The 27,965-nt window shown below is 44.4% G+C and overlaps 1 protein-coding gene across 5 annotated transcripts in view; it reads right to left on the bottom strand.

Moving 5' to 3' along the window:
* ADAM12 (ADAM metallopeptidase domain 12) overlaps positions 1–27,965 on the bottom strand; it is a 377,489-nt gene that overhangs the window by 130,201 nt on the left and 219,323 nt on the right. For 3 of the 5 annotated variants that reach the window (XM_030805503.1, XM_030805511.1, XM_030805517.1), the window contains exon 4: positions 12,733–12,811. In XM_030805503.1, the coding sequence (XP_030661363.1) occupies positions 12,733–12,811 (79 nt within the window). Of the gene's footprint in view, positions 1–12,723; positions 12,812–27,965 lie in introns of all 5 variants that reach the window. The other 2 variants (XM_003277782.4, XM_030805508.1) reach the window with 1 other exon arrangement.

The following is a 27,965-nucleotide window of genomic DNA, read 5'->3' as shown; positions in this document are numbered from 1 at the left end:
CCAGTGATAAGCATTGTTTCTATAGATTATAGATTAACTAAAAGTATTCCTTATGGGAAACGAAGGGATGGGTTGAAATAAAGGGAACGGTTGGGCTAGTTATCTGCAGCAGGAGCATGTCCTTAAGGCACAGATCACGCATGCTGTTGTTTGTGGTTTAAGAACGCCTTTAAGCAGTTTTCTGTCCTGGGTGGGCCAGGTGTTCCTTGCCCTCATTCTGGTAAACCCACAACCTTCCAGCGTGGGTGTCATGGCCATCACGAACATGTCACAGTGCTGCAGAGATTTTGTTTATGGCCAGTTTTGGGGCCAGTTTATGGCCAGATTTGCGGGGGGCCTGTTCCCAACAAAAAGCTATCACCTAAAATCCATACATGGGCAGAATGATTTTCCTGAGTACTGCAGAGCCTCATTACAGTGTCACTCACGGCATCATAAGAAGGTGAAGTCATTTCCAAACTCAGAGAAAAGCCCATAAAAAGCAGGGGTCCAAGGGTGGGTAAGCATACATGTGTATGGGTGTGTGTCTATGGGTGTGTATGTGTGTGTATGTGGGCACGTGTGTATATTTGTGTGTGTGCATGTGCATGGGTGTGTATGTATATGGGGTGCGTGGGTGTGCATGTGTATATACGCATGTGTGTATATTGGTGCACATGTGTATATATGCATGTGTGTATATCAGTGTGCATGTGTATATATGCATGTGTATATATATGTATGTGTGTATATGGTGTGCATGTGTATATGTACGTGTGTATACAGTGTGCATGTGTGTATCTGTGTGGATGTGGGTGTGCATGTGTGTATATGTATGCGTGTATATGGGTATGCATGTGTGTATATGGTGTGCACATGTGTATATGTGTGCATGTGTATATGTACGTGTGTATATGGCATGCATGTGTGTATATGTATGTTTGTATATGGTGTGCATGTGTGCATGTGTGTATATGTATGTGTGTATATGGTGTGCATGTGTGTATATGTGTGTATATGGTGTGCATATGTGCATATGTGTGGATGTGGGTGTGCATGTGTGTATATGTATGTGTGTATATGGGTATGCATGTGTGTATATGTGGGCACATGTGTATATTTCTGTGTGTGTATGTGCATGTATCTGTATGTATATGAGGGTGCGTGGGTGTGTGTATACATGTATGTGTGTATATGGTGTGCATATGTCTATATGTATTGCATATATGGGTATGCATGTGTGTATATGTGCGCGTGTGGGTATGCATGTGTATATGCATTGTGTGTATATGGGTGTGTATGTGTGTGTGTTTCTGGGTGTGTGTATGTACATGCATGTCTGTTGCCAGCCTGCATTTCAGCATGACTGCAGTCAGGTCCTTGTTCCCTTGCATGCAAGCCCCAACATACTATATGTCTGCTTGAGACTAAAACAAGGTGACAATGCATCTGAGCAAAGAAAAAGTGACTTTGCAGCTCTGTGTGTTTCTATAACTGGGCTATATTACACTACATCCTGAGAGTGTGCAGGGCAGGATTGTGAAGAAATAAGTCACCACACCCATCCTCCGAGGATCTCTGCTCCCATGTCCATAACAAGAACCATGTCTGGTTAAAAGACTATAAAGAACTAACCTCAGGGGCCACTGAAATCATTTTACTGTGCTAGAATTCTGCAGAGAACAAACGCTTACAAAATCACGTTCATAGTCTTTGAGACCTGCAGGCAAACTGGGCCTGGGAACAGCATGTCTGCAATAGTGAGATCACTAGATCCATCCAGAATTGGAAATCTTGGGGTTGAGTCTTGGAGTCTCAGTTTTTAATCTGCATAATGGGACGGGCACTTAGTTGTCCAGAGTTTTGTGGATCAAATAAACATGACATGGGGATGCAATTCATAAAATGTAAGGCACTGTTACAAATCTGGAATATGAACATAAATATTTTAAACCCACTCTGCTGTAAGCTCTATTTTCCACCTGCTATTTTCTTCCACACTGACCCATTGTTTCAGTGTATTTTTGTTGAATGAATGAATGAATGGATGTGCATGAGAGAAATTGACCCATTAGAGAGAAGGGAGGGTTATTTGCTTATACCCTGTCACTTGGCTCTAACTCCCAGCTGCAAATCTTCTTGGATATTGTGTGAAAATGCACACGAGGGGGTTAGCAGGGGCAGGGGTCAGAAGACCTATGGGGCCATTTGCAATTTGATGGAGACACACAGGCCTGAACAACTCAGTTATCAGCCACATCCCAGCTTCTCATCTGTTCTCAGAATCTACAAGGGATTTCAGAAGGAACATATGGTACAGCGTGGGGAAGAACTGCTGTGAAATGATCACTGGCACAGCAGTGGCCATGGCTGGCTCACTTCTCCAAAGCCCTGACTGCGTGCCAGGCTCAGTGTCTGTTTCATCGTCACATCCCACAGCTGGTTAAGTGCTCGAGCTGGGATTTGAACCTGGGTAGTTGGACTCTGGCTTGTGATCCTAACCTTGGTGTATCCTGTCGCCAGACAGAAGGTCTGTCTTACAGCCTGCCCTTTCCTGACAATTTTATGGAAGAAAAGTCACCAAAACAGTGAGTTCCTCTGGGAACATGGGTTTGCCCCTTGCATTGTTTGGCTCCCAAAGCATCTCTGTTATGGGCACATCATGTCATATGTTGTTAGAATGTACGTTCCCTGAGGACAGGGGCTGCATCCTCCCTTCTGCAGACTTGCCACAGAGTATGGGATGTTTACTGGTCTGAGTTCAGTTGGGCCTTGGAGTGATGCACTTAGTGAATCCCCAGAGACCTGTTCTGGCCTCTCCTCTCCTCATATTCCAGGACTTTGGTTCAGCTGCTCTCCCCCAAGAGCATTCTCTAGGTGTCTCCCATTGTAAATGAATGCTACCCGCTTTCCCAATCCACCCCATTGCAGTTTTATAGACTAATTCCATTACAACAAACACCATAGCCAGAAATGTATAACCGAGACTCAGTGTTTTGTTCCAAGTGAACTGGAGGCAGTGTAGCACAGCATATAGGAGCTGAGACTCTCCCATCCAAGAGCTACCCAGGCCTGATCCTGCTTAGCTTCCAAGATCAGATGAGATCAGGCTCATTCTGGGTAGGGTGGCCTTAGACTAGGAGCTCAGATTCTAGAGTCAGACTATCTGGGTTTGAATCCTTATTAACTGTGCGTGTGGCCTAGTTATTTAACCCCTCGATGTCTCAGTATTCTCATATGGGTATAAAGATAGCAAGAATTGATTTTTGGTGAAGATCAAACAACAGAATATATGAAAAGTTCTGTGCACAGTGTCTTGCCTATTGTTGATATTTACTCAATGTTAGCTACCGCACTGGACACTATCAGTAAACATTTGTTGAACGAGTGCATGAATGAATGATTGAATAAACACACACATGCGTGAAAAGGTAGGGCTGTCACCACTGTGGAAGGTGATACTGGTCTAAGAAATTTGAATTTGACTGAGGAGGCATTGGGGGAAGCTGCTGATGATTTGGGAGGATCAAAATGTAAATGCAATCTTGTGATATAAACAGAAAGATGTTTTAGAAGAATCATTCAGGCAGTTGCGGGGTCTGGATTAAAGCTAGGTTATATTGGTAGTAGGGAGAGAGTCAGGTGGCTAAAACATCTTCCAGCTGTGACGAAGGGAGGGCCTGAGCTGGTGCAGCCATGTGATGATGGACAGGAAAGGGTGTAGAATGTGCTGTGGAGGTAGGAGTCACCACGGGACTTGGGTGAAGACCCAAGGGAAAGAAGGCACTGGTGTTGAGTGCCTCGGCCAGTGGGACAGCAAAGCAGCCTGTGAGGGAGAGGCAGGCAGGGAGAGCCGGTGAGTTAGGTATGTGTGGAGTACAGCAACAGCAGGGAAATTCAATCCATTTTCAATGATGTTTTAAGAAGAATATGATGATGAGCCTGGTTTGTGGAGTCCTAGTTAGGGAGGGGGAGTCAGGCTAGCAGGATTGGGGGAAAGCAAAATGAAGCAGATAAGCTATAAGTCTGCCTTTCTTCACGGTCCAGGACACATAGCCCTCCTGTGCACATGCCTCACAATCTTCCTGTGCCCAGCTATCACCAGACCCCCAGCTGACAGAAAATTGTGATTTAGTTCACTGCAACCTTGGCGTTATCAATATTGCACAAAGCTTTCTTCAGCACACTGGTGGCACAAGCACCATCCTATAAAATCTCCAGCAAGCCTTTGTCTCCTTGCAGTCAGCTCCTCTCTTGCTGGCCTGCCCATTGCTCCTTTGTAATGTATTTTCCTACGATCTCTAATAAATCTCCCTTTCTTTACCTACAACTGTCTTGTAAATTCTTCTTACCCCCATGCCTCTGGCCCACATTGTCGCTGCCTACCTGCAACACTGCTTACATTTGATACACTTATGAGATGTGCATGATCTCTGACTTTCCCCTTCTCTCCAGAATTATCTTTTCATTTCGATTAGATACTTTCTAACTGTAATGAACTGTGGTTAACTCCTGATATTCATCCGCCCTGACGTGTTTAGTCCAAGCCAATTGTAGAAGACACTATCCCTTTCTGACAATCAGTAGTTGCCATAGAAATGAATGGGATGTCACCCAAACACTTTTGGCCAAAATATTAGATTCTATCCTTACCTGATGGTCCAGCCTCAGTTCATCTCAGCTGGTCTCCTTTGACACTATCAAAGCAAATGCTCTCTATTTTTTCCAGTGAGAAACATATACCACGAATGAAACATTTTGGGGTTCTGATTATGTCTAAGGTTGAGACATGTTTCCTTCCTTTCATTCCATGCACCTGGCCTCTGCTGCTATCTCCTCTCACCTGGGCTTCAGGCTCTTCCACAAGAGGCCCCTGCCTGACACTGACAGAGCAGGGGACCCTCCCTCTCCCTTCCTGTTCCCTCTGACTATGACTTCATGCTGCAGCCAGCGGGTGCTTTTCAAAGCCCAAACATAGTCATGACATGCCTTGGGGAAGGCCTTCATTGGCCTCCTAATGTTCCCCTATCACAACCAAGGCTATCACCATGGTCTTCAGGTCTTGAACGCTCTTTCATCAGCTTCTAAACACTTCCTTCCCCTCCCCCGCCACCCCAGGTAAAACTCAGCATCAGCCTGGAATGTTTCTCCTCTTGTCCCCTGGTTCATGCCTCCTCAGCCTCCAGCTGTTGGTTCAAATGTTCCTTTCCCCATAAAGCCTTCCATGATCCCTCAGACCAGATTAGGGCCCCGTGGCCTTTCCTTTGCTGCACTGAGCCCAGATGTTAATTATGTTTGTGATTACCAGGATAAGGGCAGTTTTCTTCCTCTAGCCTCCCCCAACCCATGGGCTCCCTTGTCTGTTTTTAAATCCCTGCTGTATTCTCAGTGTAAGGGGGCATGTGAACAGGTCATGGTGCCTGCATAGTGCAGGTTCTTGGTTGACAACATGCATGTAACAGACGAATGTATTCCCTCCAAAGCACTGACAGCATCTAGACTTTTTGGGGACCTCTGCCAGCCTTTCCCAGAGCTGTCTTTTGGCATGTAAACAGCAGAAATGTCACGAGGATAGTCTCCCGCAGGCCTTATTAAAAGTAACAATATAAAACATAATCTCCCCTTAGATGTGGTCAGCAAAGGATAAAGCCACAAATATTTCATCCTGTCAGGACAGTCGAGAGAAAAGATGTGATTAACTCCAAAATTAAAATCAGCCACTCTTCTGAGTCGACCAGCTTATACCAATCATTGAGATATTTAAAGAAAAAAATAGCACTATACACTATAGCCAACAAAAAGTGGTTCTTATTTTATACATAATTTTAAATTTAGGAAAATTCACTGTGTGCTGACTTTAGCAGAAGAGGAGATGAGTCAGCAAATTTCCTTTTGTTTTCCAGCCTGATTCAATAAAAACAAAACCCTAAGAGCTGCATCTGGGTCCTCACCACGAAAAACAATACAAGGCCTCGGACTCTCCTTAAGGGGCTCCTGCTGGAAGGACCAGCTGTTCTGGGCTGTGGGTTTTACTTAGTGAACAACGTTGTTCACTCCCTGTCTTTACCGTAACAAGGCTGACTGCTTGGAATGGCATTCAGAGGAATGGGGGAAGGGAACTGCTGGGTTAAAAGAAAAGTCACCATTTTTCTAATTATAAAAGCAACATGTGCTTGATGCTTCTGGAGATTTGGGGGTGCCAATTAATCTATCTTTCAGTTGCTTCCCCCAGTGCAGATGATCCACAGAGTCAGATGAAGATCAAAATAGAGCATCAGCTTAATGACTGCCAAAAAAGAGGCTTCTGGTATATTCTGGAGAGGATACTAGTTTAGGCCTAGACAGTAGAGAGGCTTCCTGCAATTTCTAACTTCCATCCTCCCCATGCCCCGACCTCTTTCCCCTTCTTCCCAGCCAAAGCCTCAGGACCAATCGTGGGGAAGGTGGAGATGAGGAACACTGCTGCCTAGAGGACTCCATGGAGGGAGGGAGGGGCAAGTCTCACCCACTACTGACCTCAAGGGCTGCCCAACACAGGGGCTGCAGCCACTCCCCAATTAGCAGGGACCATGGATTTTCAGGACCTGTCTCCTCCCACCCTCATCCCTGTAAAGAGACAGTTCCATGGGGAGGATTGGGGGAAGAGGAGGGGAATGGAGCAGACATTCACCCTTTCACACAGTTACCACATGGAAAAGGAGGAGAGGAAAAGTGTGAGCTCCTGCTCCTGTGCACACGTGAATCAGAGAACCCAGAAAAGCACAGAGTCCTGCACCACATAGAGACAACCACTATCAAAGTCCTAGAGCCCTTCCACCCGGGCTGTTTACTAAGATGCCTGGATATGTAGACTTCAGCTTTTGCAATCCAAGTCCCAAACAGACCTGGCAGTTGTTGAACCCGTTTCTCTAGTCCTCTATTTCTTCGTCTTCTTGCTTATTGCATTTTTCCTCCCAAGTGAGAAAAAAGGGGAAAAAGTACTGTGACAGTGAATATTGAGTGTCAACTTGATTGGATTGAAGGATGCAAAGTATTATTCCTGGGTGTGTCTGTGAGGGTGTTGCCAAAGGAGATTAACATTTGAGTCAGCGGACTGGGAGAGGCCCACCCATCCTCAATCTGGGTGGGCACCATCTAATCAGCTGCCAGCATGGCTAGAATAAAGCAGGCAGAGGAATGTCGAAAGACTAGACTGGCTGAGTCTTCTGGCCTTTACCTTTCTCCTGTGCTGAACGTTTCCTGCCCTTGAACATTGGACTTCAAGTTCTTCAGCTTTTGGACTCTTGGACCTACACCAATGGTTTGCCAGGGGCTCTCAGGCCTTCAGCCACAGACTGAAGGTTGCACCGTTGGCTTCCCTACTTTTGAGGTTTTGGGACTTGGACTGGCTTCCCTGCTCCTCAACTTGCAGATGGCCTATTGTGAGGTCTTACCCTGTGATCGTTTGAGTCTGCACTCCTTAATAAACTCCCCTTCATATATACATCTATCCTATTAGTTCTGTCTCTCAAGAGAACCCTGACTAACACTAATACAGATGCCTAAGAAAAAGAAAACTAGTAAGGGAGATTGTAACAGAATGCACAAAACTATTCAAATAACTTTGAAAGCGTATTTTACACATTCTAGAGATGTCTGTATTAGACAAGCACTGTTCACCATCATAGATCGTGGACATTTGGAAGACTGGAGCCTATTGTTGTGGTATTTCTAAGATCTCTCCTTTCAGTTTCTTTCCGAAATAACTATTTACACTGTGGAGATAGCCTTAGTGCTGAGTCTGAAAACATATTTTAAATGAGATCTTAGGGGGGTAAAAGAGGACATAAACGTCAAATGTGAACTCATGGCCCCGCCCATCACTTATTTATGAGGTTGATCCACAGATCTTTACTTTAGGACACCATCTTTCTCTGTACTCTAGGTTCTTATATATCCATCTGCCTACAGAACACCTGTACTTGGCTGTCCTATGACAAACTCAACACAGACAAACCAAGACTCATCTCTTCTGCCTTCCAACCAACAACTGCTCCTTAATGGTACCAGTGAGAAACAAATTGCCCATCCAATGGCCTAAGCGGAAGGGAAAGTCCCACTGATGACACCTCCCCCACCCTCTATCCCCTGATCCTGTCTCCTTCGACTTCCCAAGCACTCTTGACTCTGGCCAATTGCTGACCATTCCAAGGCCCACATCTGTAGGCAAAATTTTCACTAACTACAATGGGCCCATAAGAAATCTTCCTGTCTTCTGTCTACCAATATTCCTACCAATCTTTCTTCCATTCTGTCAACAGAGACCCTTTCTAAATCACAGAACTGAACAGGCCATTCTGCTGCATGAGAACTTCCTATGGCTCCCAATTTTCAATAGGTAAAGTTGAAACTCTTTAGTATGGAAAGGTTTCATCCCCATCTTGCTCTTCTTCTTTGCCCACTTTTAAAGACCCAGATTAATGTTACTTCCTTAGTGAAATGGCCTCCAAAGAATTAAAATCAGCCACAATTAAAATACCACAATGGTATTTTGTACACATCTCCTATTATAGTAATTATATTAAAACATGTTTTTTAAATGTCTTTAAAATGCTCTGTGCCTCTCCAGTAGAATTTATATGCTGAGGAATATATTTTAGTCAGCCTATCTCCCCATAGCCTAACAGTGTCTGCAAACAGGAGGTGCTGAATAAATGTTTGCTGAGTGAATAGATGAAGAAATGAATTTTACATGGCATCACTTAAGACAATGCAATGCTAGATGGATAATTTTATTAAAAATCTAGTATATGCGAGATGCTATGTGAGGCTCTATGGGGGTAGGAAAGGGAGAGATAGCATTCCCCACTCACATCGCTATAAGAAACAGTATAGGTTATCATAGAAGAAATACTATCAGTTATAATACTTTTAATCTGAAGATGTTAATGGATTGAATTACCTTAGTAGATACACTAATGTCGAACTATCCTTGCATTCCTCAGTTAAGTATAATTTGGTCAGAAGTATTTTTTAAATATGTACTGGATAGGGTTTGTAAAGTTTACTTAGGATTTTTGCAACTACGTCCATAATTGAAACTAGTCTGTAGGATTCATTTTGTGCATGCTCTTTTTCTTGTTTTAGAAGCTCCTTCCACACCCTCCTTTAAAAAAATTATTCTTTTTTTCTCAGGAACTATTTGTTTCTTATATGTTAGTTAAAACTCACCAGCTAAATCATTTGAGTCTGATCTTATTTTTGTGAGTAAATATTAAAAATACTATTAAAAATTTCTTTATATAGTTATATTTAAATTTTCCTCTTTCACCTTGAACCAGTGTTAATAATTTTACATTTCTAAGAAAATGATTAGTATTGTTCACAACATTCTTGTGATTTAAAAAATCTCTGAATAAAAATATTTATATCCCTCTTTGCATTCTTAATATTATTTACTTGGGAATTCTTTCTTTCTTAATTTTATAAATGTTTTGTCCATTTTATGAATATTTTCAAAGCACCAGCTTTTGGTTTAATTCATCTTCTCTCTCTCTCTTTTTTTTTTTTGGTCTTCCTTTTCATTAATTTCTGCTCATTTAAAAAATCTTCATTTCTGAGAGAGGTATATTTAAATCTCCCACTCTGTGAATGTGTCCAGACATTTTCAGTGACTTGCTTTATGAATTAAGCTTATCAATTTTACATCTAGAGACTTTTCTTTTGAGGAAAAATTGTAAAATGCTGTCAGTATTGAAAGCTTTTTTGGTAACCTTCTAGGAACCAAACAAGCTTTAGCCCATAATGTCTAATCTCTAATGGTTTTTTGTTTTGTTTCGGATTTTAAGAACTCCTTTAATTAGGAGCTGGGCTAAAGCTTAGTTCTAGATGAATCTATAATTAGATTTAAAAGTTATATCTGGATTCTGTCATTTATTGCTTTATATATTTTGAGACAATTTTGTTAGCATATACAGTGTCAAAATTCTTTTACTACCTTTCTAAGTTGCTCCTTTTATCATTACAGAATTACCCCCTTTATCCCTATTAATGTCATTTTTGCCTTAAGATCTCGCTTCTCTGATGTTACCACTATAGCAGCTTTTTTTTTTTTTTTTTGGATTAAGATTTGTCTACAATATCTTTTCCCATTCCTTTTCTTTGTTCTCACAACCATTTTATATTTTGGGTGTGAATCTTGTAAAAATGATGTAGCTGGATTTTATTTTAAATTCTAAGCAGATTATCTGTTTTCATTTTCACAAAGAGATTCTGTCTATTTACATATAATGAGATTAATATGTTGACCCATTTTTATCTTACTATTTTATGTTTTTCTATTCTTTAAATCGTTATATTTAAAAATTGCAGGACACACTCTTATCAAAATCTAAAGTTAATCAGCATGTCTATTATTCTCTAGTACAATACAAATTCTTAAACTGTTTTAAATCTATTAGCTCATCTGGTTTTAAACCACCCAAATTGGGTCACTGTTGTAACAGCCATTTTAAGAAGCTTATTTAAATTTATTCACATGCATTATTTTGCTTAGTAGTGCCTCTGACTTCCTGTCCTTGCTGCTGGTGATCAATTTCCTTCCTACTGAGCTATTCTTTGTTAGTTACCCTTTGGTAGATACCTTCGTTGGAATCTGAGGGTAGTAAATTCTCTCATCTTTGTATGAAAATGTCTATTTCATTTTTATTCTTATAAAATAATGAATATAGGATTGAGACTGACAATAATTTTTCCTTAGCTCTCAAGTTTTAATTGCATAGTTACTAATGAAAAGTTTGTTGTTGGTTTAGTTGTCATTATTTTGTACAAATCTCTCTTTTGCCTCAAGTGGTTTTAAGAGTTCATCTTTGGTGTTCTGCATTTTCATCATAAGCTGTCCTGGAGTATATTTAGTTTAGTTATTCCAAGTTATTCCAAGTTATTCACCTCCTTGGTGGATTTTCCTCAAGACTCATGTCTTTCTTCAATTCAGGGACAGACTCGTCACACTCTGATTAAACATGGCTTGTTTCCTGTGTGTGTTTTTAAATTTTATGTATTTTCATTGTGGAATTTCTATTAGACCCATTCTGTTCTCTTTAATTTTTTTCTCTGATTTTTCCATTATCTCTTATGTTCTCAGAGGTCCTAATTCTTGTTTCTCTTGTCTGCTGATGCTTGTGTACAATGGCTTTTTGCATTGTGTGGCTTGTAATTTGGATTTGGGGCTCATCTTTAATATTTTTATTACTTTTTCTTCCATGAGGGCATCTCATGTTATCTGGGTTATAGAAATATTCCTACAGAACTATTTTGGGTTGGCTTATGCCTGGGCCCATGGGAGTTTCACTGATGTGGGACCAGTTTTGAGGTCAATATCTTGACTGGGAATTCCATTCCTATGCTGGTATTAAAAATGTGGACATAGGCCCAGACTATTCCCAACATCCACACATGAGACTAACTGGGGTTTCAATGTCTTCATTTTTTATGAAATCTTTTTTCAATCCAAGACACCTGGCAAACAATTCTTCCTCCCAGCCCCCATCCCTGGATTGGAAGAATTCTTTTTGTCTCTTTTTCACAGAAGAAAGCAGCTCTCCTGGGGATCTGGCTTTTGTGGGATTCTCAGTTGCAGGCGGTTACTTCTCTTTTCCCAAACCCAAGCACCAGGCCCTCTTTCTGGGTCTTGAACAGCCCTTTGGGTCTTTGAATAGCCCTTTGGTGAGCCCCAACTCACCAGCCCGTGTTCAGGAATAACATCCCCTCTTTGTTTCTGCCTCTTGGGGATTTTGCTGACTCTCTCTTGAGCTTGACCAGGCATTAGCAAAAATTCTTAAATGTTTATATTTTATCCAGGATGTCCATGTGTTTTCTTTGGGCTGGGAGAGCTACAGCAGCTCATTCCACCAAGTTCCTGGAAGGCTGCAGGTATCAGCTTTTAAGTGCCAAGTGTCAAACAAGTGATAAAGAAAAGTGTTGGCGTCATGCAGAGAAGGGAGGAATCACTGCAGACAATAATGGCTACTTGACAAGCTTCAGTGATAAGGGAGAAGCATAAAGCCTGCCTCTAGCTCATCCTTTTTAAAATAAATACCCACAGCTCTTTAAAACAAGTAACCTTCCTCCTTCCCAGAGGGCAGCGACTCTGTCCTATTCTCTCTGAATCCCCATATTCACATGTGGGACAGATCACGGAGAGTACACAGTAAACATTTGTTAAAGCAACAAATGAAGTGGGCATTTTGTCCAGGACACAGCTAAAAGTTCAAATACCAGAAACACTGCCTGAGAGGGGATAAATGTCATGTTACAGTAACACCCACGATATAGAATCGTATCCACATTGCGGATACATTCAGAATAGGTTAAGCAGAATCCGTTTTCTTTTAAAGTTCTTTAAGGCACCTCAGAGTTTAATGTAGCCAAGTTCAGTCCAGGCATGGCTGCCTTCCAAGCCATCTCTAACTGGCTAGGTTTTCTAAAAAGGATTTGCCGAAATGAGCATCCATAGTCCTTGGAAGGTGGTTTCAAGGTTCAGCTCTGCCATAAAGCCATTCCCTCAAGGGCTGTCCGTGCACATACCTGGCCAAGGCTGGTGTTTTGGAGTTACAATGGAATGCCTACCACTAAGGGACACAACAGCGCTTCTTGTGGGGGTGGGGGGCGGCTAAGAATCTGGACATGTGATTTTGCTCCAAATAAAATGACTACAAAGTTTAAGCACAGATCCAATGGTGTAAGATTATGGTGATCCCAACGTGCCAGAATTACCGTGTAATTTCGAGCGAGGGAGACATCAGTACCGTCTTGCAGATAGTGGGTTTCTGTGAAACTTCTGGCAATGAGACCTCTGTGGAAAAATAAAAACACCATAAAAAGATGAGTGCAGAATTGCATTGATACATTGTTGTAAATGTCTAGGCTATAGGGTAGCAAGATTGTGACCTCCTTTTTTTTTTTTTTAACAGATAATCCAAGGAGGCTCCCATTAAGCACTTCCTGGTTTATGTTCTCCAGGGAGAATTCAGAGGAGACTCAGACAACAGAGTCAGATATGCGTCCTTGGAACAATAGCCACACACTCAGTGTGGAACCCTCCCCCTCTCCCTTCCTCCCACCTCATTCCTTCATGCGCACACTGGGTGCACACACTTGCAAACACACACGTGTGCACACACATATACTCTTCAATGAATAGTACAGGCAGATTTCTAATTTGGGAAAATCTCCCGCCTGGAAGTCACAATCTCAGCCAATTGGAATCAATGGTTGAACCACCCGCTGGGAAAGTCATTCTGATTCACAGCAGTGCCTCTGCTGGCTCCCCCGCAGGTGAGAGAACCGGCTGACAATATTGAAATGTCACAGAAGAGAATAGAACAGCAGTGAAATGTTAAAAGCAGCGATGTATGTATGAGGTGAGGAAAAATGATTTTGCACACCCTGAAATATTGAATTTCTAAGATAAATTGAGAGGGGGAGGAAACCCCCTGTTTATTCTAACTATTAATAAAACTGTATGCAGTCTACCAGAACTTCATTAAAGACTGCAAAGCATGGGTTACTTAGGTTTTAAATTATTTTCCAATGTCTTACATAACATGCACTATTTTATCCTGTTCAACACAACCACAGGATGTATTTCCTGTGTAACTACCGCTGCCAGGTGCTAGCTGCTGGGATACAAAGACAAGTAGGAACAGCCCCCATCTTGATGACACCACGAGCTGGTAGGGTGATGGGTGACACAGAATCCAGTGTGAAGGGAGCGATCAAAGTGTAGAAACCGAGGCCTTCTGGGGCAGGAGAGTAGGGTCTGGAGGCAGGGAACATAAGGTCGATTCATGCTGACTCTCTAGAACTAAGTCAAATGGAAACACTTCAGCTATGACAGGAAATATCCTTTCCATTTACATAGGGTGTACAGCGATTAAATGACTTTGTAACTTTACCTCATCCCCTTCATTTACATAGGGCATACACCAAGTAACCAATGGAAACCTCCAGAGGGTATTTAAATCCCAGAAAATTCTGTAACGGGGATCTTGAGTACCTATGCTTGGGCCCCCTCACACCCTGTGGAGCGTAATTTCATTTTCAATAAATCTCTGCTTCTGTTGCTTCATTCTTTCCTTGTTTTGTTTGTGCATTTTGTCCAATTCTTTGTTCAAAACACCAAGAACCTGGACATCCTCCAGCAGTAACACTTCTGGGTGCATGGATGCCCTTCAGGTGGAGCCTCCCACAAGGGAAAGGCTTTGCAGAGGGAGCCGACAACTACTGGGCCCAAACGATGGAGGAGGAGTCGGCCGGGCCCAGGAGGGGGTGGAAGGAGAGGGGAAATCCAGGCAGATAATGTCAAAGTCAGGGCCTGAAAGGCCTGGAGTCTGGGGAGCTGGGCTGGTGGAAGACACAGAAAGGCTCTAAACACAACGTGCGTTTTCTGTATCTAGACAACAGGGAGTCAAGAGTTGCTTTAAATACTGAACTTTGTGGATGGTGAAGGTGCTGCCTGCCCTTTCCTGTCTTCAGAGGAAGACACTCTCCACTCTTCACACCGTTTGGTTCTGTTGGGGAGGGGAGGGGCTCCTCCACTCCTGATCCGGAGATGAACACGTGACCCAAGCTAAGCCCATCACAAATCTTCCCTACAGCATGTTGAGCTGGGATGTCTGGGGATGAGGTCTTTCTGCTTTGTTCTCAAGGCTCTGAGAATGTGGCCACCACCTCCATCCCGGTCCCTTACTTCAGGAGAAAGCTGGTCAGAGAGAACAAAGCTGTCACCCTCAGGCAGGGACAAAAGGCAGGGAGAGGGAGATGGACCTGCTGCCCCTGGGGCCTGCTCCCCCTCTCCTCCTCCTCATAAGTCCTTCTCTTCTGCCTATGCTGGCTGGAGCTGGGTTTTGCAACCAGAGTCCTGATCAGTATGGCAGGGAAGGAAAAGAAGCGGGAATATGCAAATGTCAGAGATGAGAAGCACTTTCCTTACACAGTCAGAGTTCCTTAGACCCCCTCCCAGCCAAGTTCAGAACTGAGAGTCAGCTCCTTGTTTTACATGGATTGCAATACGTTGAGGATATGCCTGGCTTAAATCAGTTAGACCCTGATGGCAGGTCTCCGCTGCAGTCTACTTTACAGCGAGTGTTTGAGACAGTGTGCGGAAAACATAAAACACAGACGGGCCCTCGCACTCACTGGCAAAGGCACGTGGGCCTCCCAAGTGCTGCCCCTCACTCTCCTCAGCAGTGCACACGTCGTGCCAGAGAAAGTTGCCCTCCTTGGAAGTGCTGGGCTCTCAAACCCCTGTCTTCTAAACTCACCTCCTCTGAGCTGCCAGAGGGGCTGCCTGGGCAGGCTCATTCACAGGGCACCCCGGCCCTGTCACGCGGTCAGGAGCAAAGGAGAGGAAGAGGGGAGGAAGAGGGGAGGGAGAGCAGGTAAGGCAGTGGGAAGGTGACAGTGCCCTGAAGAGAGGAGTATGAAGAAGGGGTAGTCCTTGGTCACAGGCAGAGAGCTCCAGGAGGGTGGAGGGGTCTGGCGACCCTGACAATGGAGCTGCAGCAGGTGAGCCCAGGTCAAGGCGACAGGCGAGGTGAACGAATGCTCCACAGCACAGTTCCAAAGGGAAGCAGAGAGGCAGGATGTGAAAACCAGAGATTGGGACTTGAGGGGAATAACTGGAGGGATGGGGCTGAGAGGGGACATGGGCGAAGCTGCAGAGGAACAGGCAGAAGGATGCAGAGCACAGAGGGACACACACAACACAGGACAATGTGCAGAGCACGAGGTAATGCACACAGCACGGGAGGATGCACAGAGCACAGGGAGAGGATGCACAGAGCACGGGGAGAGGATGCACAGAACACCGGGAGAGGAGGCACAGAGCACAGTGGGAGGCACAGAGCATGGAGGGGAGGATGCACAGAGCACAGGGGAGCACAGAGCACCGTGGGAGGCACAGAGCATGGAGGGGAGGATGCACAGAGCACAGGGGGAGGCACAGAGCATGGAGGGGAGGATGCACAGAGCACGAGGAATGCACAGAGCATGGGAAGATGCACAGAGCATGGGGAGAGGATGCACAGAGCATGGGGAGAGGATGCACAGAGCATGAGGAGAGGGTGCACAAAGCACAGGGGGAGGATGCACAGAGCATGGGGAGAGGATACACAGAGCATGGGGAGAGGATGTACAGAGCACGGGGAGAGGATGCACAGAGCATGAGGAGAGGGTGCACAAAGCACGGGGGGAGGATGCACAGAGCACAGGGAGAGGAGGCACAGAGCACAGTGGGAGGCACAGAGCATGGAGGGGAGGATGCACAGAGCACAGGGGGAGGCACAGAGCACCGTGGGAGGCACAGAGCATGGAGGGGAGGATGCACAGAGCACGAGGAATGCACAGAGCATGGGAAGATGCACAGAGCATGGGGAGAGGATGTACAGAGCACGGGGAGAGGATGCACAGAGCATGAGGAGAGGGTGCACAAAGCACGGGGGGAGGATGCACAGAGCACAGGGGGATGCACAGAACATGGAGGGGAGGATGCACAGAGCATGGGGAGGATGCACAGAGCACGAAGAGAGGATGCACAGATCATGGGGAGAGGGTGCACAGAGCACAGGGCAGGGATGCACAGAGCATGGGGCAGGGATGCACAGAGCCTGGGGCGGGGATGCACAGAGCAGAGGTGGGGGGTGGATGCACAGAGCACGGCGGGGAGGATGCAGAGAGCACGGGACAGGGATGCACAGAGCACGGAGGGGAGGATGTGCAGAGCATGGGGGTGGGAATACACAGAGCACCGCGGGGGAGGATGAGCAGAGCATGGAGGGGGGATGCACAGAGCACGGCGGGGAGGATGCATAGAGCACGGGGAATGGTTGCACAGAGCACGGGGAGAGAGGATGCACAGAGCACGAAGGGGAGGATGCACAGAGCATGGAGGGGGGATGCACAGAGCATGGAGCATGCAGCTAAGGATGCACACAGCCTATTCTCTACTGAGCCAGAACCCACAGTGGCCTCAATAGTCTTAAAAAAGAGCACACTGCCAGGCACGGTGGCTCACGCCTGTAATCCCAATACTTTGGGAGGTTGAGGCGGGCGCATCACGAGGTCAGGAGATTGAGACCATCCTGGCTAACACTGTGAAACCCTGTATCTACTAAAAATACAAAAAATTAGCCGGGCGTGGTGGCGGGCGCCTGTAGTCCCAACTACTCAGGGGGCTGAGGCAGGAGAATGGCATGAACCTGGGAGGCAGAGCTTGCAGTGAGCCGAGATCGCGCCACTGCACTCCAGCCTGGGCGACAGAGCCAGACTCCATCAAAAAAACAAAAAAAAAAAACAAAAAAACAAAAAAAAACAAAACAAAACAAAAAAAAGGAGCATACTTGACCAGCTTCAACATTACAGAGAAAGGAAAGGAAGAATTTAATGTAGATTAAGTTATATTATTACTTATATTATTTACTATGTATTTGTACTTCTATCACATATTTTATTAATATTTTAGCAATTCAGGTCTTAACAATGTTGAAATCTTATTTGAATGAACAAGGTATATAAATACCTAATATTAAGGGGAGTGATGGGTGCAGACATTTGTAGAACAAAGGTACATCATTCGAAGGCTTCTGACCAGGCTTAACTGAAAGCTGGTTTGGACAGATGGCCAAGGAGAAAAGTCATTTTACGTATGAGGGAGATGAAAAATCCATCAGGAAAGCTGGGGATTAGAGAAAACGAGCTTTTGATAGACAACTGTCAGCAAACTGGAGGACAGAGTAATTTTAGGGTTAAAAAGCAGTAAAATTAATTAGAAGGTTTTGAAATGTGACTCAGAACAGCAATACAAAGTCCTAAAACTACCCACTCCTCATCGTCATCCAAGTGTCATCGGAGCTAAGCAGAAATACAACCACAGTCATGCTTGGAGCTCTGGAGAGTTCTTAAGCACTGTGTTCTGTTTCCTCTTATCTAAAGAGAGTGGAACAGGGGCTTGTGCTTACAGCCCTGACCATGCCCCACTGCTGCCGAGGCACTAAATGATATGTTCCTTTTCGAGTTTTTCTTATACAGTCTGGAAAAGAAATCTTGATTTACAGATAAGATGCAGTCATACCACTTGTGCATATTGTATCTTCTCAAGACATTTTGAAGGCAAGCCAGGGGAGGGGGAAGGGAAAGAGAGGAACAGGAGGAGAGCCAGCAAAAATTCATGCTCAGCGTACAACGGAGTCTTGCAAAATGCAGGCAGTGAATGTTAACGTGCGCTCACCACAAAAATGGTAACTGGGAGGTAACACATTTGTTTATTAGCTAGATTCAACTATCTCCTTCAAAACAACATGGTGTGCCCAACAAAAACATGCAATGATCTGTCCATTTAAATAGCTAAATACCTAAATAAATGCCAACTCCCCCCACCTCCAAAAAAAAGCCCCAAACTGATGTTGGGCTTCCCAGTGCTATGAGCTGGGAAGAACAGGCAGCTTCCTTGGTTTCCTCTGAGGGGTTTGAATGAGAGATGGAGGGAAGCAATGTGATCTGATATCTGAACTCCTTCCCAGCTCTCCCTTCCAGGAATCTGTGCTTCTGCAGCCAAGACTCCAGGTGTCACGTGCTCCACACCCTTGGGAATGAACCCACCATGCAGGGCTTTGTGTGCCCCTGCTCCCTGCTCTGACTTTCTCAGGTCCTGCTTGGAGATCACGCTGCCGTCCCTGCTAAAACTCTTTAGTGTCTTCCTGTTGGCCCTGGGATGAAATCCCAATGCCTCCCCATGGCCTCCGAGGTGCTTGAAACCTCATGCTGCCCACCCTCCCACCACACTGTGCTCATTTTTCCCTCTAGCTCATGCTACTCTAGCCAACACTGGCCTCTGGTTGGTTCTAGAACATTCCAGACCCTCTCCCTCTGAGGGCCATTGCACCTGCTGTGCCCTGTGTCTGGAACATTCTTTACATGGCTTTTCATGTAGCCAGCTCCTTTTAATCCTTTTGCTCTTGGTTTCAGTGTTGTCTCCCCAGAGGGTCCTTTCCTGATCTCTTATCTAAAGCAGCCCCATCACCACTCTTAGCCCCCATTGCAGTCCTCCTTTGGTTTTCTGCCTGGTATTCCTATTTTGTTTATGCATCTCCTTACTTATTTATCTCTACCTTCAAGAATGTGAGCCACAGGAGGGCTCCTGGGTCATCGCTGTGTCCCTCACTTCCACCTCCTCCTGGCTGTAAGCATTAATAGCTGCTAAACACTCACCCTGGGCCAGGCACTGTGCTGAGCTCCTGATATCTCATTTAATCCATATATTATCTGGCCCATGGATACTATTTTTTTAATCCCTATTTAAAAGAGGAAACCAAGACACAGCAGGGTCAAATGACCTGCCCAAGGTCATGCCAACCATGACAGTGTCCGGGTGGTTTTGCTTTAGAATTTGTGCTCTTAACCACTGTGTGGCGCTACCAGACCTTACAGGATGGTCAAGCAATATTGACGGAGTGTTTGCTGCAGGTGCTGTGCTAAGTGCTGAATACATATGTGTTGAGCAGATGAATACATGAATGAATAAGTGAATCTGAGGAGCACGCGGCAGGCAATGCCCCTTTTGCTTCGGGCTTTCTGTTCCTTCCTGGGTGATACATGTCCCACATCTTTCTCCAGCACCATGACTTGCCAGGGAGCATGGATGAAACTGAGAAGGCGCTGGATGGAGGTTTTCTAAGATGTGTGCCTAATTTAAAAGGGGCCGGGAGTCAAAGCCCCCTGGAGAGAACTAAGGGGGGTGGATTGACAATGGCAGTATTGGAAATGTGACAGCAATGGCCTTGGAGCCTGCAGATTTCCCCAAAGAGAAAATCCAATTAGATGGACTCTCTTATGTCAGCAAATGAAAACAGAAGGTGAATGCATAATTTCATGAGAACATTCTTTTTCTCTGCTTATTAGATTAGCTGATCTAACAAGGCACTCTGTTTCTCTCAATACCAGGAAGTAAAATGCATTTTAACTGTGCCAGGAGTTGATTTTGCTATTTGCCATTTGTTGTGGGATGACACGTGACACCTAAATATTCTCTCATTTAGACTATATCTAGCATGCTGCACAATGGGAATAAGGTGCTCCAGGAGGCCCCACTGGTGAAGGACACAGACCCACAGTGGTCAGGGCTCCATGACAGGGACATGCCCAAAGCACCACTGGAGCCCCAGGAAAGGCTTCCAACCCAGAAGTCAGCCTGGGGAGGGTGTATCCAAGGGAGCCGGGAAAGATGGGGAAGAACGAGCTGGGCTGGTGGGGGAAAGGTGAGGAGAGGAATGGGAAATGGGGAGGAGAGCATTCCACGAGAGGGGACTGCATTCTCCAAGGCATGGGGGCACAGAGACAGCACGCTAGTGGGCAACGCACAGAGGGGAGGCGAAATGACGTGGATGCCACATGGTCAGGGTGCAGGGCCTGAGGCAGGGAGACCCGCTGCTGCTGAGACAGGCAGGCTGGGGACAGAACCTACATGCTGCCCAACACTGCTGACTTTATCCTGTGCCATGCGGAGCCGCCGAACACGGAAGGGACCTGAACAGACATGAGCTTCAGAGCCACAGGCGGTTCTGACAGCCACATGGATGAGACTTGGAGGGGAAAGAGAAAAAAACAGGCTGCAGGAAGGTTAGCAAGGAGGCTGGTGCGAGCGTCCACACAGAGCACCAGGCCAGGAGACAACGGGATGGGAAATTCAGGCGGCCCCAGAATCAGGAACTGCATGACAGACTGAGGACTCTTGCGTGATGTCAACAGAGATGGGTGACTCATAAAGGAGAGAAGAGACATGAGTTCAGTCTTAGCCATGGATGTAGTTTAGATACTTGTCCCTACTCAAATCTCACATTGAATTGTAATCCCCAAAGCTGGAGGTCAGGTCTGGTAGGAGGTGTTTGGATTGTGGGGGTGGATCCTTGATGGCTTGGTGCTGTCTTCATGAGAATGAGTTTTTGCAAGATCTGGTCATTTAAAAGCATGTGGCACCTCCTCCTCCCACCCCTTCCTCTCACTTTCTCCCGTTTTCATCATACGAGGTACATGCTTCCACTGCACCTTCCAAAGCTGAGCAGATGCCGATGCTATGCTTCCTGTAAAGCCTGCAGAACTGTGAGCCAATGAAACCTTTTTGCTTTATAAATTACCAAGTCTCAGGTATTTCTTCATAGTAATGCAAGAATGTCCTAATCCAGCCATGCTCAGTACTGAGAGCTGTTCTCTTTCTTGGACACGTCATGGGAGCAGGTGACTCCTACAGTTTGGAGACACATGGTGTCCACCCTCATTTAGAGAGGATAAGTAGACTCCCATCCTTTTTCGCCGAGTACTGTATTTTCTGATTTCAAAATCTTTGGATATACTGGCTGAAAATGATTATTTAGAATTTGCATGAAAATATTACTATGTAGGTAAAGTTCTTCCTGATAAAATTTCTTGCATTTCTGAAATGATTTGAGTATTGACTCAAAACATGAATGACCTCCAAATTGCTTTCAGATCAATATTGAAATTATCCGACTTTAACTTTACCCTTACATAATTTAGTTACACAGCTTGAATGAGATGGATTTCATTAAGATGACATATGTTACACTCCAAAGCATGGGAGAGCTGAAAGAAACCCCATGGCCCCAGGAGTGAATCAGCCTTTCTCTTGTGTTCTGCCAGGATTCTGTAACAAGACTTTCCCTATTCGGCCTTATTTCTTGTTTACTTGTCTTCCTCCCACACTGGGTTGAGCTAAAAAGCAGAAACAACACCTCTAAACCCAACACAATGCCTAGCATAGAAGAAGTGCTTCGTAAATAAACGAATGAGAAACTGAATCGTCATCACAGAAAAGCAACCCAATCTGGACAGAATGTGTCGGAACTAATTGGATCAATTAAAAATAAAAGAAATATGCTTCAAATTGCTTACACTGATCATACAGGGGGTATGGGGTGGGGACAATCTCATTCATTCCTTCATTATTTCAAGAATTCTGAATGTTCTCCGGTCATCCAGATCAATGCTGACAACATGTTATCAATTTCAAAACTGCTTAAATGAGGGAAACGGGGAAAGAAAAGTAAGAGAGTGGCATCAATTACTTAGAATATGAAAAAACTCATTGATGACATGTCAACTTTTTCCTATTATTTCTTTGAAGACCACACATATTGTTTGAGGGTTTAATTATTCTGTACAGCATATTCATGCCATGCCAAAGTGTCACAAGACAGTTCTTGTTTGTCAATTAACACCAGCAGGCAGTATAGATACTCTTTGCAATTAAATCATGCCAGGCAATGCAGGCTTCAGTGATTTCTTCCTGGTAGATCCATTTGGTATTCGAACAAAGTATCCAACCGAGTTTTTTGCTGAAGATTTAGTTTATCATGTCATCATTCCACAAATTACAAAATCATTCATATATAAATTTGGGTAATGGATTTCTTTTATTAGAATGTGGAAATACAGCTACAAATACTTTCATATGTGGGACTAAGGGCCAGGAGCTTTAACAAAACATAGCATCCAATAAAGATCATAATTAAAAATCATGATCAGGATTTTCCAAGTTACTAAAATGATATCCTTTAATGAAAACTGTCTATTCCTCAATCACAGCTAAATAAATATAGAGAAAACATCCGGAAGGCAAACGGTACGCACCCTGCATCCTCTGAAAACACTCACTCTGGTTTTCAGCAGAAACTCTAGACTAGCTGCAATCATGAAGATCTTCGTGCTGCTATCATTGGCTTTTCTGGACTATTTTATGAAAAGATTAGACAGTTGAAAGATTCTCTGTAAAACCAGTGTACTGAGGTATAAAATAAGAGGAGAAAAATGAAAAAGAAGAATGGAAGACATCTGGTATTTCTCACATCTCAACTTTGCTCAAACTTCTTTCAGAACTTTGTCTTTGCAAATATTTATGCTTCTTTTTTATGGCAAAAGTTATCATAGCCTGGTAAATAACTCGTGGTCTGGGTTCTCGTCTTGGAGAATGAAAGCAGAGCATCGCCGCCACCACCCTCAAGGCCTTGCCCTCATCATCTCGCCACCTTCCTCCTGCCCCTGTTCACTGTTTGCTCACAGGGTGTCAGGCCTTGGGGCATTCACTTTATTTTATTTTTTTTTGAGACTGAATCTCTCTCTGTCACCCAGGCTGGAGTGCAGTGGTGCGATCCTGGCTCACTGCGACATCTGTCTACCAAGCTCAAGCAATTCTCCTGCCTCAGCCTCCCGAGTAGCTGGGATTACAGGCACACACCATACGCCTGGCTAATTTTCTGTAGTTTTAGTACAGATGGGGTTTCGCCATGTTGGCCAGGCTGGTCTTGAACTCCTGACACCTATCTCAGCCTCCCAAAGTGCTGGGATTACAGGCGTGAGCCACCGTGCCCAGCCGGGGGCATTCACTTTTGATATGCACTTCTTTACTTTATCTTGAAAGAGACTCTGCAGGGTAAGGACTGTAATTGCCTGCTTGATAAGGAAGAGGAAGCACTCAGAGAGGTTAAGTGACTTGTCCAAAGCCACCCAGCTGAGCCCTGGAGACTAAAACTGACTCTATTTAGCTCCAAAGACCACCTGTTCCTAACCGCTGGTCGACACTGCCTTCCCAGGAAGCAGCATTAGCATGTGGTTCTGACGGTCTGAAAAATAAGCAGCAACAAATCAAATTCCGTGTTTTTCTGAAATAATTTTTCCTCCATGTTGGAAGAGACACTTGAAAATGGTGCTATGCTATTTCTCTTCACATGCAATTCAATTTTGTTACAAAATCCAAATTATTTTTGGATATAATTTCAGTATTTTGGGATCCTAACTATTTAAACTGTACATCTGTAAGAACAATGGAGCACGTACATTCCATTTTTCTTCTGTTATTCTCCATTTACTAAAATATTCAAAATGATCAAAACAACTTTTGTTTTCCCCTGGAATAAAAAAAGCTTCCTTTGCCCAGCTCTTTCTCATTTAGTTTCACAAACTATATTAAATAAAACTGTGGATACAGCATTTTGGAAGCTGTAGGGGACAATAAAGTTTCCTGCAAAATAACTTCTTAATATACTGCTTCCATTATAAGTCACAAATACACAGAATTTTGGGTCAAATCATGTGACACTGAGATATGCTGTTATGATTGTCTTTTGAGACTGTTCAGATGAGCCTATCTGTTCATGAACGGAGAGTTCATAGCCACCCCTTTGGACTGCTGCAGACTCAGTGGAGGCCTCTGTAAGAACAGGAGGGCTGGCTTGTCAACTGGCTGAAATGTACGAGCAGGTAGAAACTGATGGGCTTCCACCTTTGCAGCTCTCCAGCTGGCATGAGACTCAGTCTTAAGGCTTTGGGCTGTTTTCACCCCTTTTAAATGACTAGATACAGTTTGCAAGTCTTGGATGAGGACTTACATACCATTTCAGGCAGTTTTTTTTTTTGAGACGGAGTCTCGTTTTATCACCAGGCTGCAGTGCAGTGGCATGAGATCTTGGCTCACTGCAACCTCCACCTCCCGGTTCAAGTGATTCTCCTGCCCCAGCCTCCCGAGGAGCTGAGACTACAGGCATGTGCCACCACACCCACGTAATTTTTGTATTTTTAGTAGAGTTGGGGTTTCACCATATCGGCCAGGATAGTCTCCATCTCTTGACCTTGTGATCCATCCGCCTTTGCCTCTCAAAGTGCTGGGATTACAGGCATGAGCCACTGTGCCCGGCCTCAGGTTGTTTTTAATGTGTCATGATTGCCTTCCTAGTTTGAGATCTATCAAGTTTCAGTAACACAATTTTAAGAAAAAAAAACATCAGATACAGGGGAAAAGTTGTAAACCTGATAAATGATTACTTCCACTGACAGTAAAGCCCCACGCCCACTTCTCTCAGAATGAATCGCAAAGGTAGATTTAGTAGGTCAGCTTACGTTGCATTCTTCAAATGTTTCTACCAACACAGGTAAAACAGTCATTTCTCTTAAACTTCAAAATTTTCCTTCTTCCTTTAAGAAAACAAGAGTTGGCCGGGCGCGGTGGCTCAGCCTGTAATCCCAGCACTTTGGGAGGCAGAGGCGTGTGGATCACGAGGTCAGGAGATCGAGACCATCCTGGCTAACACAGTGAAACCCCGTCTCTACTAAAAATAGAAAAAATTAGCTGGGCGTGGTGGCGGGCACCTGTAGTCCCAGTTACTCGGGAGGCTGAGGCAGGAGAATGGCATGAACCCGGGAGGCAGAGCTTGCAGTGAGCCGAGATTGCGCCACTGCACACCAGCCTGGGCGACAGAGTGAGACTCCGTCTCCAAAAAAAAAAAGAAAGAAAACAAGAGCTGGCTGTAACAGTAGCAACAGATCAGTCACTAAGCAGCATCAGTCACTAACGTTCATTTGAGCTCTTCCTAAGCAAAGGCACTTTACATGTATTTTAAAATTAACTTTTACAACAATCTTGGCAGGCAGGTACTTATTTGTATATGAGACACTGGAGGCAAAGAGAGGTTAGGCAACTTTGCCGGGGTCACACAGCTGGCACTGTGTAGGCATTTCGACTTCAGAGCTCTTATTGCTGTGCTTATATGAATTCTATTTCTCCTTAGTCTGACTTTTGCCTTTTCTGCCCATATTCCTTTGAAGGGACAACTATACTTAACATAGCAATCTCTCTTTGAAAGCAATTATAAAGAATTTGGAGTGAGTTGGGTGAATCTATTTCCCACTTATTGCCAGGGGTCAAAACTGAAAGGAACAACGAGGAACTGTATAAATCAGGGTTCTGTTTGCCTCTAGTGTGGAGAATAATCACCTTAGTCATTTTATGTGTATCACTTGATACTATTCCATGCATAAAGGTGATGAAATATTCAATAATGCAAGTGAACGATCAAACCCATTTATATTTATTCATTAGTGCCACATACCACCCACCAATAATCTATAGGCCAGAAGCAAAGTGAGCCTCGAATTCATTTTCTAATTGCCCTTCTTGCCCTGGACTGCAAGTGGTATTTATTAGCCACTGCTCATTAAGCAACCACATGGTCTATGATGTGGGAGGACATGTGACAACTGGTGATTCTTTAAATCTTTATGACACTATCAGTTGGTATATGGCCATTTTATAGATACAGGAATTGAGGCTCAGAAGTGTTAAGAGATGTGTTCAAGGCCACAGACTCTTACAGCAGCAATGGACTTGGGTTGTCACATGCTAACATATCTTACACCCAGCCCTTGGCCATATGCATGTTGGATAGAAAAGCATACCTTTCTCCCTTCCTGTCCCAGAAAATTCTTGGTTGATTATTTTAAGCAATGCATTTACCTAACTGATTAACTGAACCTCATGTACAAAAAGATTCAAGTGGAGAGAGGTGCCTTTTCAGCTGGGCCAACTGGTGGGGTCTTCCTTACTCACTTCTGAGGCCCGTTCCTGGCCCCGAAAGGCTTTCAGTCAGTATCTGCAGAATGTCTGGGCTGATACATTTCCCAGTAATAAAGTGTGGACGAGAAGGACCAATCTACCTTCAAAATACATCTCTAGCAGTAGCATAGCAACAGTGGCTAAGAACAAATCTCATTCTGCCATTTTCTTCTTTTATGACTTTGAACATGAAATCTGACCTCATGCTGGAGTTTCCTCATCTAAAATGAGAATGATAGTGCCTGCCTCACAGGGACACTATATGGGAAGTTAATATATGTTATAGATGATAAACATGCCTAACCCATATTATGTACTCAGTAAATGGAAGCAATTATTATTATTAATAAGCCCGCTGGCTTCCACTCATCTCACCTACCATTTCTCTGGTCCCAGCCACCATTTCCCCTCACCTAACCTTCCATAATAGATTAGCCAAACTCCTGTTTTCACTCTTGAAACATTTAGGTCTGTTTTTCATACAACAGCCAGTGTGAAGTTTTTAAAACGAAAATGGATCTTGTCACTTCTCCGCTTAAAACACTGCACTGCTTCTTACAGAACCCAGAGTAGAATTCTAATTGCTTAGTGCAGGGCCGGGCGCGGTGGCTCATGCCTGTAATCCCAGCACTTTGGGAGGCTGAGGCGGGTGGATCACTTGAGGTCAGGAGTTTGAGACCAGCCTGGCCAACATGGTGAAACCCCATCTCTACTAAAAATACAAAAATTAGCCGGGTGTGGTGGCACGTGCCTGTAATCCCAGCTACTCAGGAAGCTGAGGCAGGAGATTTGCTTGAACCCGAGAGGCAGAGATTGTAGTGAGCCGAGATCGCGCCACGGCACTCCCGCCTGGGCCACAGAGTGGGACTCCGTCTCGAAAAAAAACCCAAAAAGCAAAAAACAAGTTCCTTAATGTGGACCAGGCCCACCCCCTCTACCTGCCCAATTCATCCCACTTAGGCTCTGTGGCCTCGCTTTGGTTTCCCAAGTCCACCACCCTTCTTATCTTGGTCTGGAACATTCTTCCCACTTTCTCTGCCTGGCCAACTCTCAGTAACCCTCATCCAAAATGACAGTATCTGCAGCAATCTTCCCTGCCTGCCCCTTCCTAAATGCGGTTCTCCTTGTTCGCTGCTCTTGCAAGGTTCTGCCCTGTTCCTCGAGCACGTAGTGCCCTTTCTCATTTATTTGCTCTGTCATTTGAGGTATGTTTCCCCCATTAGGGCAGAGGCTGTCTGGGTCCCTCCCCAGCCCTTACACTAATGTCTGGAACTTAGTAGATGCTCAATAAACACTTGTAGAATGAATGGAATAACTGAGAATGAGAAAAATATGGCAAAAGCACTCATACATAATAGAATCATTATTGACTTGCTGCTATTTTAGGATATGAGGAGTTCTTTCTACTCTAAAAAAAGTAAAATAAAATAAAACCACCACCACCACCCAAACCCACAAAACCCTGACTAGTAAAAGACACGCTGATCCTTAGAAGTTCTACCACCTAAAATATATCTGGTTTTTAGTTCATAAGGTAGAATAGAAAATATAC

Source organism: Nomascus leucogenys, chromosome 3 (assembly GCF_006542625.1).
Source record: "Nomascus leucogenys isolate Asia chromosome 3, Asia_NLE_v1, whole genome shotgun sequence".
Taxonomy (NCBI): domain Eukaryota; kingdom Metazoa; phylum Chordata; class Mammalia; order Primates; family Hylobatidae; genus Nomascus; species Nomascus leucogenys.
This window is presented reverse-complemented; position numbering and strand designations above follow the sequence as displayed.